This window comes from Pollachius pollachius (assembly GCF_949987615.1).
Source record: "Pollachius pollachius genome assembly, chromosome: 9".
Taxonomy (NCBI): Eukaryota; Metazoa; Chordata; class Actinopteri; order Gadiformes; family Gadidae; genus Pollachius; species Pollachius pollachius.
The window spans coordinates 17,600,177-17,618,645 of record NC_136942.1 but is presented as its reverse complement, the minus strand read 5'-3'; the positions used below and the strand labels follow the sequence as shown (position 1 = coordinate 17,618,645).

The following is an 18,469-nucleotide window of genomic DNA, read 5'->3' as shown; positions in this document are numbered from 1 at the left end:
GACATGATTGCCCCCTTGTGGTTACTGATGTTAATGAGAGACCTCCTGGTTTTCTTGTAAACTATTTATTTTGTAATTTAGGACAGCTCCCATATGGCCGATGGCACATAACAATAAATAATGTACATGTATAACAGCTGTTCCTGTTCTGACTTTCAACTTTAAGTTATGCGTCCATATTTGATTTAATAACATGGCAGGTGCACAAAAAAGAGATTTATTGCTAGGAAAAATAAAATAAAGCATTTTTTCTGACACAAAGGACGATCTCGTATAAATAGTAAACATTTGAATGGAGTGCCTGAACAGTGCAAACAATTTGTTGACAATTTCTTTTATTTGCATATGTGCATGTGTTTATGCGCGCCTCTGTTTGACCTGTTGTGTGTGTGTGTGTGTTTTTGTGCGTGTGCGCGTGTGTGTGCATGTGTGCGTGCGTTGTGCGTGCGTCTACATGGCCTCGGGGTTGTGGCCCCTCAGGTAGAAGACCCAGCAGTGGGGCTGCCCCTGGCCCTCGGAGGGGCAGCTGCAGATGTTGAGCTTGCCCTGCCAGCGGCCCTGGGGCCCGGCCACCGGGGCCTCAAACGTCACCAGGATGTTCTGGGTCTTTTTAGACCGGATGGTTTCAGCCCCTTTCACCGTGAAGCACGGATTGTCTACCTGTAGGAGAGACCATCAAGGCCCCCGTTATGCCATAGGGATCCCTTTACACAGTGCAGGCCTCATTACTGTTCAATCACACTGTTCTACTGCAGATATTAAAGGGATGCACCCGGATATCTGTGGTTTTGGCGTTTGCCTGTCTTCCCCAGATTCAAGACGAGTCGTTTTATTTCACTTTCATAATTTTGCTTCCAAAAGGTGAGATTCGCTGGATTTGAAAAACACACAGATAATTAGCAACATTTTCTGCACTGTGATGATGAGGCAACCTGTGATGCACAACTGGCACATGTCTATACAGAGGATAACTTGTCAGTAATATCTTCAGCTGTGTCTGGCTGGGTCGTCTTCATGCAGGGTAATCTGTAAGTTATATCATCAGCTGCGTCTGGCTGGGTACTCTACACAGAGGGTAACCTGTAAGTTATATCATCAGCTGCGTCTGGCTGGGTACTCTACACAGAGGGTAACCTTTCAGCGACGCATAAGAGGCAGCCTTATAAAAAACGATAAAAAGTGCTGAATTATCTGTGTTTGTAGATAAACAGCAATCTTGTTGTGTTGTTACTGGTGGAACCCATTGGAAATGATTGGAAAGTAATTAAAAATGTAGACCCCTCACATGAACAGGAGCTAGGCTACTGTATCCCTGCAAGTCTGCTAACCCAGCGATCTCACCTTCTGGAAGCACGATGGTGCATTTGGCAATAAACAAGTCTGAGTAAGACAGGCGAACACCAATCCACCGATATCTGGCGATTCCCTTTAAGGCCATTCAAAAATATCTGAACTAAAAGGTATTTCAAGAGCAGAAAGGCGCCAATCCAATCTTCCTCTATAAATGGTTTTATTGGGGTCCACTTCTGCCAGAAGTGCACCATGGTGTAGTAACAACTGTAGCTACAACTCAAGCCATTAGAGGCTGCTAATGGGATAGCTGAATACCAACATAGGGCAGGTTTAATACAACTAGCCAGGGGGAACTTAACCTGTAGAAGGAGAAGGGTATGCTAGTCCTGCTTGTTACTGAATGTGATACAGCTATAGCCTACCAGACTGAGGAGTTAGTTCATAGTTAATGTGTTGACTCATGTGCAACCCACCTACATTTGCGAGTGTAACAGTACATTAAGATTTTACCTTCAGGGCCTTTAGCAGATGCTTTCATCCAACGTGACACACAATAAGTACATTTGTCAGAAGAAAGACAAACAACCATATATCGCTGTCGGTACAGTAAGGATGTGCCAAGCACTAACAATTGCGAGGTCAACCCGTTCCCGTATACACCAAAGATAGCTCGGATGAGATGCTATCTCTAAGTGCCAGTACGTACATTAGACCTATGTCTCAGATGTATATCTTTTTGTATATTGTATATCAAGGCACTGTCCTGTACCCCGTGGGGCCTTAGGGGACCACCCCCCCCCCCCGGCCCGAGTCTCACCTGGTAGGAGAAGGCGCTGTGATGCAGGAAGACGTTCTTGAAGGGGATGGTGACGCTTGAACCGGCCCGGATGCTGAACGGGCCCTGGGGCCTGGGGCCCACGCAGGTGCCCCTGAGGGGGAAGACGTACTCGCCCCCCATTGGGGAGGACACGCTCAGCAGGGCCCTGGCCTCGCCCAGCTGATGGGGCTCAAAGCAGAGCTCCACGCGGACCTCAGAGCCCGCCTGGGAGCCCGGCGACGTTACCAGGCTCTTCTCCACCAGAAAGTCCTCACTGTCCGTCTGGGGGGGGAAGGGGGGGGGAGGAAATAGGATGGGAGGGTGGGGGGGAGAAGAGGGGAGGGGAGAGCGGGGGGGAGGGAAGAAGAGGGGAGGGGAGAGAAAATAGGATGGAAGGGGGGGGATGTAAATAGATACAAATGACTTTGGCTGTGGATCAGCAGACAAAATGTAACTATATACATATACATCAATTTTTGTGTTGATGAATTAGTATATGAAGCTGTGTGTAAGGGTACACTGTATCTGAGCCACTCAGGGTTGTATCAGGGAGCCGGTGAACCATGTGACCCACTCGGGGTTGTATCAGGGAGCCGGTGAACCATGTGACCCACTCAGGGTTGTATCAGGGAGCCGGTGAACCATGTGACCCACTCAGGGTTGTATCAGGGAGCCGGTGAACCATGTGACCCACTCAGGGTTGTATCAGGGAGCCGGTGAACCATGTGACCCACTCGGGGTTGTATCAGGGAGCCAGCCTGAGGGCCAGGGGCCTCACCTTGCAGGTGTACTCCGCCTTGCTTCGGGAGTAGTTGGTGAACTTGGCGTGGCCCATGTGGTGGCCGCCCAGCGGGATCTGGAAGAGCAGCGGGGGCTCCGGGGGCGCGGCCAGGGCCTTGAGGCGCAGCTCGTAGCGGAAGGAGCCCAGCTCACTGCAGAAGAGGGTGAGCGCCGCTGTGGACACTCCCGCAAAGAGGGGCTGGTACTCAAAGACCACCTCCCCCTGGGGAGGAGACACATACATGGACACAAGGCCACAGACACAGAAACACACGCACACATGCACGCACGCAAAACCGACACAACAGCATCAGCTCCAACAGGAACAAAACAAATCTATAAACAATCTGTTGGTTTTATAGTCAGTGCACACGGGGCGCCCACCTGGGACAGGCCGGGCAGCGTGTGCTGCAGGGGCACGCTGATGTTGGGACACGAGCACTCTGCGTTGAGGGTGACGGACACGGCCAGGGGGTTCTCCAGCCGCACGCTGGACGACGCCGCCTGCCGCACGGTGGCGCTGAGCTCCACCGCCCCCGCCGGCGCAGTGCGCGGCGCCCTGAAGCTCAGCACGTAGAAGAGGTACTCGCCCGAGGGCTCGCTGAGGAACGTCACCTGGGGGGGGGAAGGGGTGTCATCAACGAGGAGTCGGAGCTACAACGAGGAGACCCCTTCAAAGAGAAATACATGCGCACAACAGCCCTCCCACAATCCCTTTCACCCTCCCCACGTCTCCCCCTCCCCTTGTCCTCTAGTAATACACAGCACCCAGGCTCGTGGCTGGCGTTGCCCTGGCCACTGCCCCTTTGCCCTCATTGGCTACAGTGCCCTCTGGCCTGAAGTCGTTTGGTTGTTGTAGTTCTGTGGTTGTATGTCCTGCATTCATTTGCCTACTGCCAACTCTGTCTGCACGGCGCTGGTCCCCTCATAGGCTACAACGTCAGGCTGGAGTATTGGGTCTCAAACAGAAGCAAGACAAGAGACTAAGGTGAGAAGATAGCTGATGGCCCTGAGCCCAGACCTTGGTCTGCACCAGGCCCTCCTTGCAGGAGTAGAACAATAACTTGTAGTCTCTGGTGGCCAGAGGAGCCACGTCCACGTAGTCCAGGCCCCTCAGAGACACTGTCGCATCGGGCTTGTCCGGCTTCAGAATCTCTATCACCACCTTAAACCTGAAAGACATGGAAACACCTCATTTCAAGGACATACGCAGAAACACTCATTTTCTATAGAAAAATGCAGAGAAACCCCCTCATTTTATAGAGAAACATACGCAGAAACACTCATTTTATAGAGAAACATGCAGAGACACCCCCTTGTTTTACAGAGAAACATACACAGAAGCACACTCATTTTAGAGAGAGACATGCACAGAAACACTAATTTTATAGAGAAACATGCACAGAAACCCCCTCATTTTACAGAGAAACATACGCAGAAACACTCATTTGATAGAGAAACATGCACAGAAACCCCCATATTTTAATGAGAAACACACAGAACCAATCATTTTACAGAGAAACAAACACAGAAACACTGAAGATGTTCAGAGCTAGAAAGAAACAAGCATACCTGTAACAACCACAACGTTGACTGCATGTGTGTGACAGTGTTTCCCACGTCAACACATGCTGGCTGTATGCATATTGTACATCAGCACCAAATGGACTCCGCTGTTGTGTGTGTGTGTGCATGACAAACCTCTGCAGCTTGCTGAGCCAGTTGTGCACGGGCAGCAGCTCCGTGTGCCTCGTCTTGGCCAGCAGCTCGCGGCTAATGGTGGCCTCGGGTTTAGGGGGCTCAGCGGATCCCTGCAGAGTGTAGAGCTGCCCAGATCCATCAGGGAAACAAATGAACACAGAACCCTGGGAGAGCGAGACACACAGACAGAGAGGGGGAGGGAGAGAGACATGAATAAAGAGACAGAGGGAGAGGCAGACAGAGAGACAGACAGAGACAGAGGGAGAGGGAGACAGAGTCAGAGGGAGAGGCAGACAGAGAGACAGACAGAGAGACAGAGGGAGAGGCAGAGAGAGACAGACAGAGAGACAGAGGGAGAGGCAGACAGAGAGACAGACAGAGAGACAGAGGGAGAGGCAGACAGAGAGACAGACAGAGAGACAGAGGGAGAGGCAGACAGAGAGACAGACAGAGAGGCAGAAAGAGAGACAGAGGGAGAAAGAGAGCCAGAAAGAGAGACAGACAGAGACAGAGAGAGAGGCATAAAGAGAGATAGAGACAGAAAGACAGAGACAGAGAGAAAGAGACAGAGACAGAGGGAGCGGCAGAGAGAGACAGAAAGACAGACAGAGAGAGGGGCAAAGAGAGACCATTTAGCTTTAGCTTTCGCTTAGACATCAAGATGTTAAAGCATATTATAGAATATGTTTTACCAAGCAGCGTCAGCACATGCATAACTGCAAAGCCAGTTTATAACCAGTGTGTATTAAAGCATCTGCTCCACACTGCTCTGTTCCATCCCAGGTTAAACCCCAGTCATCTCCTGCATTAGGTAACTGGTCACGACCCCCTCTCCAGAGGGACGGCCTGCCCTACCACGTGCTTGGTGCCCGGGGCAGCCATGGTCCGCGGGGCGTAGGTGATGGGGTAGCTCTTGGTCTCCAGCGGCTCCAGGAGCAGGACGGGCGCGGCGCTCCAGTGCTCGCCCTCCACGCTGGGCTGCAGGCTCCAGCGCTGGGCGCTGGGGTTGGACACCGCCAGGCTCTGGGTGCGGGAGCCGCGGACCGGGCAGCAGAAGGACAACACCTGGACCAGAGGAGGAGGAGGAGAGCCAGGACTGAGAAGTAGATGTTGTTTCATTTTTGAGGTTTCTTGATTGTGTTCCTCCTGTCTATTGGGGTTGGGTCAAACTGTGGAGGTTTTTTTATTTGTTCAGAATGAGAAAGATTAAGAAAGATAGACCTGCTGTTCATGTTGAATCATCTCGGTTCTATAGACTCACCACGGCGCTATAGACTCACCACGGCGCTATAGACTCACCACGGCGCTTTAGACTCACCACGGGGCTATAGACTCACCACGGGGCTATAGACTCCCCACGGGGCTATAGACTCACCACGGGGCTATAGACTCACCACGGGGCTATAGACTCACCACGGGGCTATAGACTCACCACGGCGCTATAGACTCACCACGGGGCTATAGACTCACCACGGCGCTATAGACTCACCACGGGGCTATAGACTCACCACGGCGCTATAGACTCACCACGGGGCTATGGACTCACCACGGCGCTATAGACTCACCACGGCCCTATACTCCCTGAAGTGCTATATCCTGGGAGCTAGTTGAGATCATTTAACCCTGATGTGAAGCCACTGGGAGCGAGGGTATTAAAGCTGTTGAGCTCAGTGGGCAGAACAGTCTAGTTGATAATGTGGTGTTGGCGTCTGACTCAGACTGGAGCAGCAGCCCAGAGACACAGGCTCTTCCACAGAGGCAGGCTGTGGGCTTTTTTACTTGCAAACGCCAAAGCATGAAATTGCCATCTTCAAAGGAAAACACTACCTTGCTAACTGTTCCTGGCCAATTCAGAATTGTATCTTTAAAGTGTAAGTGATCACGGTGTTTCAACATCAACTATGAGATCAAATTTTTTCATCCCCATTTCTACGAACAAGTGCAACTTTGGAATTATTTTATTAAAGAAGACATAACAAAGGTCCAGTGTGTAGAATTGAGTCATCTAACGGTAGGGTTGCAGATTGCTCTGCAATAGCATCAGGTGGCCAAATGTCAAGTGATGAGGATCCTTGATGGATTTTTACATATTATAAATACATTATTTGGTCTTTACAACTATAGGTCATAGTTCACAGGTCAAAGTCCTTTGACAGTTCCAAGCGTGTGTCAACGCAAAATCACAGAGCTATAAGGAACTGTTCACATATGCCGGGATTTCTGGCTTGTTCAGCTTTTGTCCTCTTATTGCATGCAGTGTTAAATTACATTCATAGGCCTATTGCTATCTGTTATATGAATTGAACATTCATCTTGACAGCAGCATGAACAACGTATCATCACATTGCATAACCGTCTCCGCTCCACACGCATGTTAGTGGAAGTAATGGTGTTTTGGTCATGGTTTGGTAATTCATCTTAAAATATTGGTCACTATGGAAAGACATTGTGTATTAAAACATGCATGTGTGTGGCCCACAGCGATGTCGGGGATATTAATCGACTCTGGACAAGAATTAAAGTAACTATTTCACACCTATGCACGCTTGAAAGTCATTTTTGTGTCCAAGTGTGCAACCCATTTATTCCAATTTGCACCTACTTATCATACTCCCCTCATCCCTTTACTGCCATTCGCTACACAATTATACACTTGGATTACTCTATATAACTATATTTACATATTGTGTATATAGCGTGATCCTTGTGCCGCAAGGCATCACGGGGTTGGGGGTAGGCCTGCACGATAATTTGCCATAAAATCGCGATCTCAATTCACCCCCGCGTGGATTTAAGTTTCAAATTACTTTTTCTTTTGGATAAAACTAATGCTAAAAAATATCTTCACACGACTACACCACCTCTTCTATTCCGCATGGAATTATATTCCGATCAGAGAATTGGAGAATTTCCATTGAGGCGTATATATGATCATTTTCTATTCCGATTGAGCTGTTCTTCCACTTCTAATTGGATCAGAAGTGTCCATGTAAACGCGGCTAGTGCGAGTCCGGCATCGAACCAGAACTTGAGAGCTTTCTGAGGGAGGCCCCCCCACCCCTGGATTCCACCCCTACACATGCTGTTGGAAAGCGAATGGAATACGGTTCCCCCGGCTCGCCAGGCTAGTATGGAGGTACCCGTGCATCACGGCAACGTCGGCCCCCTCAGAGCGGGTGTTTTCGGCGGCTGGACTGACGGTCACCAGGCTGCGGTCGTGTCTGATCCCAGAGAAGGTTAACATGCTCATCTTTCTCAACAAAATTCGGTAGACTGGTGCTGAAGTTGTATGTGAGTTACTGGTTCTTTTTTCTGAAGCTTTGTTAATAAGCCTAATTCATTGTTAGGGGGGCTAACAATCACCCTCTTTCTCTGCCTTTTTTTATAGTTTTTAGTTGCATTTGGCAAAACCTGTCCGAACTAAGCATGATATATTTTTGGTTAAGTTATAACATGATTGTTTTTTTTGTATTATTATTATTATTTGGGGAAAAAACCAGGGTCAGTTGTGTTTATGAGCTGCAGGCTCCGTTGTTTTAGAGCACAGTAGCGCATATCAAGTGTAACCATTGAACGGTTCCGGTTTAAGAGTTGTTATTCTAATAATAAAGATCTCAAAGAGGAAAACACGCTGTGTTTTTGTATTTTCATTGCATTTTGAATATAGCATATAGTTAATTAATATACAAATCTTAATAATTAATCGAAAATTAATCGTTAATTCTCCCGACGATCGACTAAGACAATTTAACCGAATGCCCATCCCTAATATTTACAAAATAAATCATTCCGTTTTTGACACTGCACTTTTATCAGTTATAAAGGGCCATATGAAACGCAACCTGCTAGAGGTGCCAAAAAACAATGTTTGGTACTGAGCAATAAAAATTACATTTCGGGAAAAAAATCGTGACAGAGAATCGCGATATCAATTCTAAGCTAAAAAATCGTGATTAATATTTTCCCCCGAATCGTGCAGGTCTAGTCGGGGGAGGGTTGGACTATCGCAAGTCAGACCTTCGGTGCCCTCCTGGGTCCTTTAATAAAGGCAACTCTCGTAGTCTAGCTGCGTAATGGGGCGCAAGACTTGTGAAGTGCTTAAAGATCTCCTATTATACTACTTTTCTGGTCTTAATTTCTTATTAATGACTCCTATAGAGCAACCTCCAACAAATCACAGCACAAAAAACAATGTAGATTTTCGGGAAACTCTTCCTCTCATCTGGGCGCTCTCAGCATTCTCTGTCAACCCTCAGCTTCGTCCTTCTCCGCCCCCTCGCCCCCCTCCTGCCAACCCCACTCCGTTGTGATTGGTTACATTCCGGAAGAGCATGTTGCAGCATTACCATACATGGAAAATCCAGATTGTTCTACGTAGATAAATCCCGTAAATTTGATCAAGTGAATGGCAACCGGCGTCCCTAGTGTTTAGCGCTCTGCACAGCCACCCCAGACGGTCAGCAGGGAATACGTCTAAATGCATGTACGTCATTATTTGACACTTTAGTATGGTTAAACATGACTATAAATCATTATAACAACGTTTATAGGTCATAAAAGTCGAAAAAGCATAATAGGTGCTCTTTAACCTAGGCTCCCGTCTCGTCATTCCCGTGCTGCTCTCCACAATATATATATATATATATAGTTATATATAGTTAGAGTATATATATATATATATTGTATCTATACACATATACATTCATACATTTTAACAGTGTGGTGAAAGGACGGAGCATTAGGCCTGTCTTCACTGGCTATTTGAGGCACTTCTGGTATAAAACCACAGTGTGTGGCACATTTCATATACAACATGGTGGATTATAATGCTCCAAGCTACGTAAAAATCCTCACAAATGGGTCGTGGCAATTGGGTTAACACAACCCCCCTCCTTCCTAAAACGCTTGGCCTTTTCCTTTTCATCTAATAGTGTTACAATTCGCTTTCTTTAATGAAAGTTGTTTGAATAATTCAGTTGGTTGAACTGAATGGTTGTGCAACCTCAGCGGTAGATGCCACTCAATTACACACTGCGCCTTTAAAACAACCCCCCACCCATGGTTTGAAATCACTAGCCCTTTAACCAGATTGAACACTGGTCTCCAACCTATTATTTTAGAAAGAATTTAAATACAACAGATGGTGGGCTACCATAGTGTAATAAAGGAGTATGCAGTGACATGGGCATTGAGCCTACCTCTTTGGCGACGGTGGGGGGAACACAGGCGCCGGCGACGGTGAGGTTCACTGGAGCAGAAGAGCCCTCTACGGAGCACGACAGATGTGCGTATGTCTTGGGGTTGCTGAGCTCCACGGGGGCAAAGGTAAGTTCAAAGGGGAGCTCTGAGCCTGGGCTGAGGTAGCCTGCATCTGGCTTGATGGAAAGCTCTGCAGGAAAGCGCTCTGTCGCCCATCTGAACCTGTGATATAGGACAGTGTCAATAAGTGGCATGCATGCTAAGACAGCACAACCCCTAGCAATGTATATTTTATTTCAAAGATTGAAGTAAAAGACGAGGATGGAGTTTCACTGTCTCTGCATTGGCAGAGACACAAATACAATTCAATTGTTTGTTCTTCTGTTTCAAGACCATCCCCGTTATAAATGAGTCCGATCGATACATTGAGGGAGAGCTGATGCGCTCCACCGCAGTGTCCAGCGTGCACGGTACTGACCCCGCCCCGAGGTCTCCCTGGTTTCTCAGGACCAGCCTCTTGGCCAACATGCAGCGCTGCATCACCGCCCCAAAGGCCAGGTAGTCTGGGTCCAGCCGCAGCTCCACACACTGCACAGAGCAGGGGGAAGAGCTCAGAACACCGCTGTGCTGCTCAGTGGGAAGACATCTAAAGTGGAGCACGATCAACCTGTGTAAATCCTCATGAACAATAGAGAGAGAAACCTCCTCTTGATTTACATTTTAAAGGCCGTCCTCTGCACATTTTTGGACGGCCTGAATATACTTATGATAACAAGTTGATTAAATATGATTAGAAAAAAAATATGATTTCCAAAATAATGTTAATTTAGAATGTATTCATTGATTTAGGTGTTGACCTGGCAGCTGCCCTGTGCGGTCAGCAGGGTGTGCTGCATGCCCATGCACTCTGCCCGCAGCTTGGCCGTGAAGGGGGCCGCCCGCTGACGGGGCGCCCAGAGGAGCTCCACCACACAGCGGCCAACCAGAGCCTTCAGGGTGACCTCACCCGCAGGGGACACGGACAGCACCTGGAGCAGAGCATGGAGGGGTGAGGAGGGAGGAGGAGAGGTGGGGAGTGAGGAGGAGAGATGAGGAGTGAGGAGGGAGGAGGATAGATGAGGAGTGAGGAGGAGTGTAGAGGAGAGTCAGGGAGATGAGGAGTGAGGAGGAGAGATGAGGAGAGGTGAGGAGTGAGGAGGAGAGATGAGGAGAGGTGAGGAATGAGGAGGAGCGATGAGGAGTGAGGAGGAGAGATGAGGAGAGGTGAGGAGTGAGGAGGAGAGATGAGGAGCGAGGAGGAGTGTAGAGGAGAGATGGGGGGTGAGGAGGAGTGCAGAGGAGTGCAGAGGAGAGGTGAGTGCAGCGAAGAGGTGTGCAGTGAGGAAGGGAGGAGGAGGAGAAACAGAGGTTATGGGAGGATTTCAGGGCACCACCTAGGCTACAGCATCTCTCAGATAGATTGTTCACACATGAGATTGTTCCTATTGGAAAAACAACCATCTCATTCTAGAATAATGAATGCTGATATGAAAACACCAAAGATATTTATATCCAATTGACGAACACGGCATAGTTCTCTAGACTATTGTTGCTGTGTACATGTCTCGATACACAATACTTTGTAACTTGAAAAGTGCGGAACAAATAAAGTTATGATACGAAACTGTTTATTTAAAAGCCTCGCTTTAACGGCAAAGAGAATCATCCCTGCTCACTCAGTAGCTCTCCATTACCTCAGAAATCTCAAGCCTAGCACTTTTTTTATGCCAGGCCTTCACGCCGGATTGACGGTATTACGTGGGAAGGAATAATGTGTGTGTGGAGCAGAGGAGGAGGGAATCCGGAGATATTATCAGGCTTAGTTCCTCCTACTCTATGCTAGTTCCATAGAAACACACTGAAAGAGTGAATTATATACGGTGTATATCAAAAACCATGACAGAAATAATGAAGAGGACACGAGGTGGGGGAGGTCGACAAGCCACAGGGCTGAAGCTCTTTGGAAGAAGTAGCACAGAAACTAAAGCTACTAAAACGATGGTGGCCTTGTGTGTGTGTGGGGGGACCTCCCTACCCTGGGGTCCAGCGGGGGCTGTGTGTCGAACTGCATGGAGAAGGTGAGGTCGGAGGGGGTGCGGTTGACCACCCAAACCTGCCTCCTCACCCGTTGGCCCGGCGGCACCGACCCCAGGTTCACCCTCTCCTGGCTGGGGTCCTCCATCTCCAGCTGGACACACACGCACGCACGCACGCACGCACGCACGCACGCACGCACGCACGCACGCACGCACGCACGCACGCACGCACGCACGCACGCACGCACACACACACACACACACACACACACACACACACACACACACACACACACACACACACACACACACACACACACACGCACACACACGCACACGCACACACAGACACACAGACACACATCGTTCAGCAAGGCAGTGGACCCCAAACTCCCTATGGAAGCCCCTAGTGCAGCTTGTGGCCCGGCTGACCTTGACCTCCATGCCCTGGCCCCGGATCTCCACCACTTGTTTGGTACCCTGGCCCACCACGAAGGTGAGCTGGTCCTGGTAGCGCCGCGCCTCTCGGGGGAGGAAGGTGAGCCTTGCCTCGGCAGTGCCCCCCGGTAGAAGCGTCTCTGCTTTGAAGCCCAGCTCCAGGTGGGGGGTCTTGGCGAACAGGCACTGGACACTGGAGCCGTGGATCCAGAAGGAAACACGGTCAAAGTCAACCGGTTAGTGTTGCTGACATGGCAGGGGGTAGGCCTTCAACCCCCGGCTTAAACAATAGGAAGGCATCCACATACAGCCCTGCAGGCCTATTTCAGCATGATCAACGGGCTCTTCTATGACCTGCGTTCGCTCTGAGAATACATGACCAAACAAAGAGGGGCCGGAGGTCCAGACATCCCAGTGCTGTGTCCTCTCTGTACAGAACGCCCTGACCCCCCCCCCCCCCCCCACACCACACACACACACCTGATAGGCCTGTCTCTGGTGTTGCTGATGAGCAGGGTCTGGCAGGCCGGCGCTATGCCCGCCGCGTGGACGAAGCACTTTCCAAAGTTGTGTTGGGTGAATGAGAAGTGGAGGCTGGAGGGAGCACCACTGCCACTCACCGCAAAGGTGAACGTCGGGCCGTGCTTCACCTGAGAAATGGAGGGAGGGATGGAGGGAGAAAGGGACAGAGACAGACGGACAGAGACAGAGAGAGGGAGAGGGAGAGATCAAGTCCTGGTTTGTTGGTATATTGTACCACATGCTGCACTGTCCACTAACAATGAGAGTGATTTCAGAAGTTGGTGCCATGCTGCGAAGGTTAGCGTGAGGGCTAACCCCAAAACACATACATACATATACTGTAAGCCTACTCTCTGAATGAATGATCACCTGGCTAGACTACATCAATTGATTGGTTAGGTCTTACTCACTGCACTACATCAATCTATTAGTTGGGTCTGACCGTGACGACGCTTGACATGTATGTATGTATGTATGTATGTATGTATGTATGTACATTTATATCCACTGATTAAGGTGACGGTGTGGCTTGCAATAAGCACCAGAAGTATCGATCAATGTGGACCACATTGATCGATGAGCACCGGTCTCACCTTGGCGTGGAGCCTGACTCCTTGGAGGGAACATTTTCTGTTCGGACGGAAGCAGAGCGTGGCATTCAGCTGTTGGCTGACCTCCACGATGGCCTCCTGACCGGGCCTCGCCTCCAAGTGCTGCAACAGCTCAGGGGGACCTTCCAGGTCCAAGGTCACACACATACTAAACCTCCCCATGTTGTACAGCAGGAAGGTGAAGGCAGATGTTTCCCTCAGGTCCACCTGAAAAGAAAAACACACTGAGCTGTCTGGAATAGGTTTCTCCATCAGTCCATTCACAATTGCTTAATTGGACGATTCATGATGCAGCATGAAATTAATATTGGGCCGGATTGAAAGCCTGAATAACAGCTGAGATTCAAATCATGAAGCAGTGTTAATCAAACACATGCATGTACAAAAACACAGAGAGGGGTAGACATAGAGCTAGTTTGTGTGCGTTTGTCTTTTGTTATGTGCACGTGTTTGTGTGTGTGTGTGTGCGAGTGCGTGCGTGTGTGTGTGTCTGTGTGGGGGCACGTGTGTGTGTGTGTGTTTGTTTGCACGTGTGTGTGTGTGTGCACGTGTGTGTGTGTGCGCATGCGTGCGTGTGTGTGTGTGTGTGTGTGCGTGTGTGTGTCAACCTCTCCAAAGTGGAGCAGGTGGGGCTGCTCCCCTGCTGGGACCTCCCTGTCCTTTCCCGCCGGGCTCCGGAGCTTCAGCCGGGCGCTCACGGCGTAGCCGTCGGCCTTGATGCTGAGGGTCAGCGGCTGCGTCTTGCCCCTCACCCTCAGCACGGGTCTGAACCTCAAGCAGCCCTCCCCTCTGGCCACCACACACAATGACAGCGGCAGTCTGCGGCGCTCACCAAGGCAACAGAAGCATAGGAAGGAATAGACGGATCTATTACTATTACTCCTTTATGAAATCAACATTTATGTACCAGTGTTGTTTTTTTTCTCTAATTCCTTTTGATCAGTGTGTGTGTGTGTGTGTGTGTGTGTGTGTGTGTGTGTGTGTGTATGTGTGTGTGTCTGGCCCTGTCCACACCTGACACTAACATGCATTTTGTCTGATATGATCTCAAGTGGAAAGCTCTAAGTACAGTGAACTCACCCAGGACGCATTGCAGACACATTGAGGTCTGTTCACTCATACCACATTCAGAGGTGGTCTGGGACAAATACGGCCCCCTACTTTAAGGAGTCTGTAGGTGAATGGGTCCTGGGCCCCCGTCTTTAAGCAGTGTGTAGGTGAATGTGTCCTTGGCCCTGTGCTTTAAGCAGTGTGTAGTTGAAAGTGTCCTGGACCCCAGTCTTTAAGCAGTGTGTAGGTGAATGTTTCCTGGGCCCCATTGAAGGACTGCCTACTCAGCCGACAGTGTCATATTAAAGGAAACCACAAGAATAAAATTGCGAAAACTGCAATTGTTCATGACATCTGACCATTTTGAAAAGCCAAAAATCGATGTGTGTGTGCCTGTGTGTCTATTGAGCTGTGTGTGTGTGTGTGTGTGAGCACGCATACTCTTGTGTGTGCAGGCATCACCTGTCCCCGGGCCCCACGGTGCCAGTGGTGGGCTGCAAGGTGAGACTGTGCAGGTGGTCTTCGGAGTGGAGGGACGACTGCAGTACAGAGAAGTGGAGCACACACTCCTCAAAGTTGACCAGATGCACTGTGTTTTCCACCCGCCGCCCTGCGCGCGCACACACACACACAAACACACACGCACACAGGTTATATATCGTTCTAATCTGAGCTTCGGCTGGTGTGTGTTGCAGTGTGTACTCAGATGTGATAACATTTAAGGAAATATTCCAAGAAAGACATTTAAAGAGCCAGAGAACCCACTGTTTCAGCTGGAATTCGAGCACTATGAGACACAAAATGTGCCTCAAAAATGTATGTTTTTGGCTGAGAGTACTAGGTAGGAGATGTTATCCCCAAAAATAAATAATTAAACCGATTATGCTTCAGCTCTTTAATGCATTTCCTCATTGTATCCTCTTGTAGTATCCACCATCAATTTTGAACATACTTAATGGCCGACTCTGTATGCGTGTGGGGGTCGGTGTGTGTGTTTGACACTGACCTACAAGGATGTCCCCCAGGTCCAGGTGGGCTGTGTCCAGGTACACCTGTGGTTCCCTGGTGGTGCCCACCAGCAGGAGGGGAACGGAGAGGCCCAAGGTCTCGACTACGAAATCCCACCATGACTCCATCAGGCCGAGCTGCTCCGACACGTACTCCCAACACACCTGATCCACACAGAAGACCCCCCCGGGGAGGGGAGACAGAGTGCGACGCTGATAAACAATGAGGCTGAGAGATGCTCCTGAATCATTTGTCTAGTCTACCGTGACCAAATGCCCCTTCTCTTACTTCCCTTGTTGTATAAGCTAACGCTTTGCTTCAGTGAACAGCCCCGAAGTCAGGAGAATAAGCACATGAGAAGTAGAACAACAAAGACAAGGGGAATCAATTGGGGAATCAATCCCACAAAGGGATTTGAACTAATTACAAAGTAACATCCGTAATCCATAATGGAAATGGATGGGAGGTGTCCCTCCCTTTCTCCCGCCGCTAAAGCCATGTGACTGAAGCAGATGTCCCTCTCTCTGGAGCCTGGAAGTCCCACCCTGACTACTGCCGTCATGGTACATTCATGCGCTCTGTCCCGCGGTGAGAAGCCTGGGAGCGAGCTCATCATCAGATGGCATTCTGGATGGTGGGCCGACATTACTACATCTCTTTCTCGTACCTCTACCCTCTTCCCAGGCGGGATGCTGCCACTAGGGGTCAGACAGCGGAAGGGGCACGGCTCCGGGTCTTTACACACCCACTGGAAGGAGTAGGGCTGACTGGTGGGATTCACCACGGCAAATTTCCTGGAAAAATGGATGGATAACCACACACGCACACACACACACACACACACACACACAAAATCCTTACATTTCATGACAAGTTGTTGTAACCAGTCAGATGTTTGTAAACCAGTAAAAAAAAAAGTGCTGAATGATTTGAAAGAAAAGGCAGCGCCACCTGGTGGTTGACACGGACAGGCCGACCGAGTGGAACTCTACAACCCTGGTGTGGGGGTCCCAGGGGGCGTGCTGCCCGCTGATGTAATCTGATTTAACGAGCTGGAAGTGGACGTGGGGCAGCAGGCAGCGGCCCAACACCGGCATGCTGGGGGCAGGGATCCCCTCCTGCAGGTTGGGGATGCTGGAACCACGAAACACACACACACACACACACACACACACACACACACACACACCCACACACACACACACCCACACTCACACACACAAAGACAGACAGACAGACAGACAGACAGACAGACAGACAGACAGACAGACAGACACAGAAACACACACACACATACACACACACACACACACACGCACACACACACACAGACACAGACAGACACAAACACACACACACGCAAACAGTGGGAGAACAAATAATAAATGAGTGTTATGACATTTGTGTCAGGCTCAGCCATGTCTTTTTTCTCATCTGATTCAGCAGGAAGTGTCAGCATGAAACAAAAGGCAAAATCTACTGCAGTGGGACTTTCTCCTCTTCAGCACATACAAACATTTACATTTCTGAATCAATTACCCTTAAAGTATGATTTCACAGGAACCTCCCCTTCTGGGAATACATCAGACCGTGAGAGAGGGGGACTGAAAAGGATGACCAATGTAACCTTAAACATGGCCACAAACGATCAAATATTGATATAACCAAAAAGCCAAGTTCACATAAACACGTGTTTTGTGAACAATAAACCTATTGGCCTTTCTCTTTCTCCCCTGTAGCAGTTTATAGCTGTTTTAAATTTCAAATCACTCCCAATCATGCCCATTGCTCAATTTTGCTATTTTGTTGTATAAATAGGTAATTGACAGAAACAGCACAGCCCTTTACCTGCAGACCAGCCTGCCTGAGTAGCTGGCCGGCGCCAGAGGGCAGAAGTGGACTCTGAAGGTCTGCGAGGCCCCGGGGCCCACACTCCCCACGTGGGGCTCCACGGTGAAGGGAGGGAGCTCCGGGTCCCCCAGGAGACACGTGAAGCCGGCCAGGGCGCTGGAGGGCCGGTCTGTGGAGGGTGCCGCCCCCCCGGGGCTCCCAGGCCGGGAGCTGGGAGTCACAGCGGCTGCAGAAGATCCCAGACAACAGTCTGCTTCAAAACTCAGTCAAAGATGGTATAGAATCAATTCAACTGTATTTATATAGCCCTTAATCACCGGTACCGTCTCAAAGGGCTCAACAGGCCAAATATTTACATCACCCCCCCTGACCCTAGCCCCCAAGAGGGAAAGATAAAATTCCCTTAGAGGCCAAGAATAAAGTCTGTTAACAGAAGCTCCACAGCACCTCTTTCAGCGCTGTCGTCTGGGTCCATGACGACCTGCCATGAATACTCCAGCTGGACCACACCCCGGTTCCTGATCGTCACTCTGTGCACACAGACATACTGTATGTAGCGGACCAAACAGTTCAACCTGGACCGGAGCGACACTGTCACCCGTTCCAGGCTCAGACAGACCGACCCGTTTATATAGAGACCATAAGCCAAGCACAACTTCAAGTGGGACCTCAAAATCTGCATTGTTTACAAAGAGACTCACTGGGAGACCCTGGTCTGGTAGAGCATGGTGTCTTTGAAGCGGACCGCTTTCCTGTCGCAGCGGAACATGGCGTAGTCACACACGGCGCTGACCCTCAGCTCCAGCTCCCTGTGGGAGCCCTCCACCACAGAGCAGGGGGGCTCCGGCTGCACCACCTGGGGGTACACACACACACACACACAGAATGACACACACACACACACACACACACACACACACACACACACACACACACAGACACACAGAATGACACCACACACGCACACACAATGACACACACACACACACACAGAATGACACAAACACACACACACACACAATGACACCACACACACACACACACAGACACACAGAATGACACACACACACACACACACACAGAATGACACACACAAACACACACACACACACACACACAGAATG

The 18,469-nt window shown here is 49.7% G+C and overlaps 1 protein-coding gene across 1 annotated transcript in view; it reads right to left on the bottom strand.

Moving 5' to 3' along the window:
• Positions 1 to 450: 450 nt before the first annotated feature.
• hydin (HYDIN axonemal central pair apparatus protein) overlaps positions 451 to 18,469 on the bottom strand; it is a gene marked incomplete at both ends in the record, with an annotated part of 77,596 nt that continues 59,577 nt past the window's right edge. The window contains 21 exons of the mRNA XM_079742851.1: positions 451 to 660; positions 2,111 to 2,392; positions 2,889 to 3,113; positions 3,275 to 3,505; positions 3,912 to 4,062; positions 4,592 to 4,755; positions 5,447 to 5,656; positions 9,790 to 10,012; positions 10,215 to 10,378; positions 10,648 to 10,818; positions 11,865 to 12,017; positions 12,298 to 12,496; positions 12,784 to 12,953; positions 13,419 to 13,643; positions 14,045 to 14,225; positions 14,949 to 15,096; positions 15,493 to 15,658; positions 16,162 to 16,288; positions 16,446 to 16,628; positions 17,343 to 17,555; positions 18,047 to 18,201. Of these exons, the coding sequence (XP_079598977.1) occupies positions 451 to 660; positions 2,111 to 2,392; positions 2,889 to 3,113; positions 3,275 to 3,505; positions 3,912 to 4,062; positions 4,592 to 4,755; positions 5,447 to 5,656; positions 9,790 to 10,012; positions 10,215 to 10,378; positions 10,648 to 10,818; positions 11,865 to 12,017; positions 12,298 to 12,496; positions 12,784 to 12,953; positions 13,419 to 13,643; positions 14,045 to 14,225; positions 14,949 to 15,096; positions 15,493 to 15,658; positions 16,162 to 16,288; positions 16,446 to 16,628; positions 17,343 to 17,555; positions 18,047 to 18,201 (3,951 nt within the window). The remainder of the gene's footprint in view (positions 661 to 2,110; positions 2,393 to 2,888; positions 3,114 to 3,274; positions 3,506 to 3,911; positions 4,063 to 4,591; positions 4,756 to 5,446; positions 5,657 to 9,789; positions 10,013 to 10,214; positions 10,379 to 10,647; positions 10,819 to 11,864; positions 12,018 to 12,297; positions 12,497 to 12,783; positions 12,954 to 13,418; positions 13,644 to 14,044; positions 14,226 to 14,948; positions 15,097 to 15,492; positions 15,659 to 16,161; positions 16,289 to 16,445; positions 16,629 to 17,342; positions 17,556 to 18,046; positions 18,202 to 18,469) is intronic.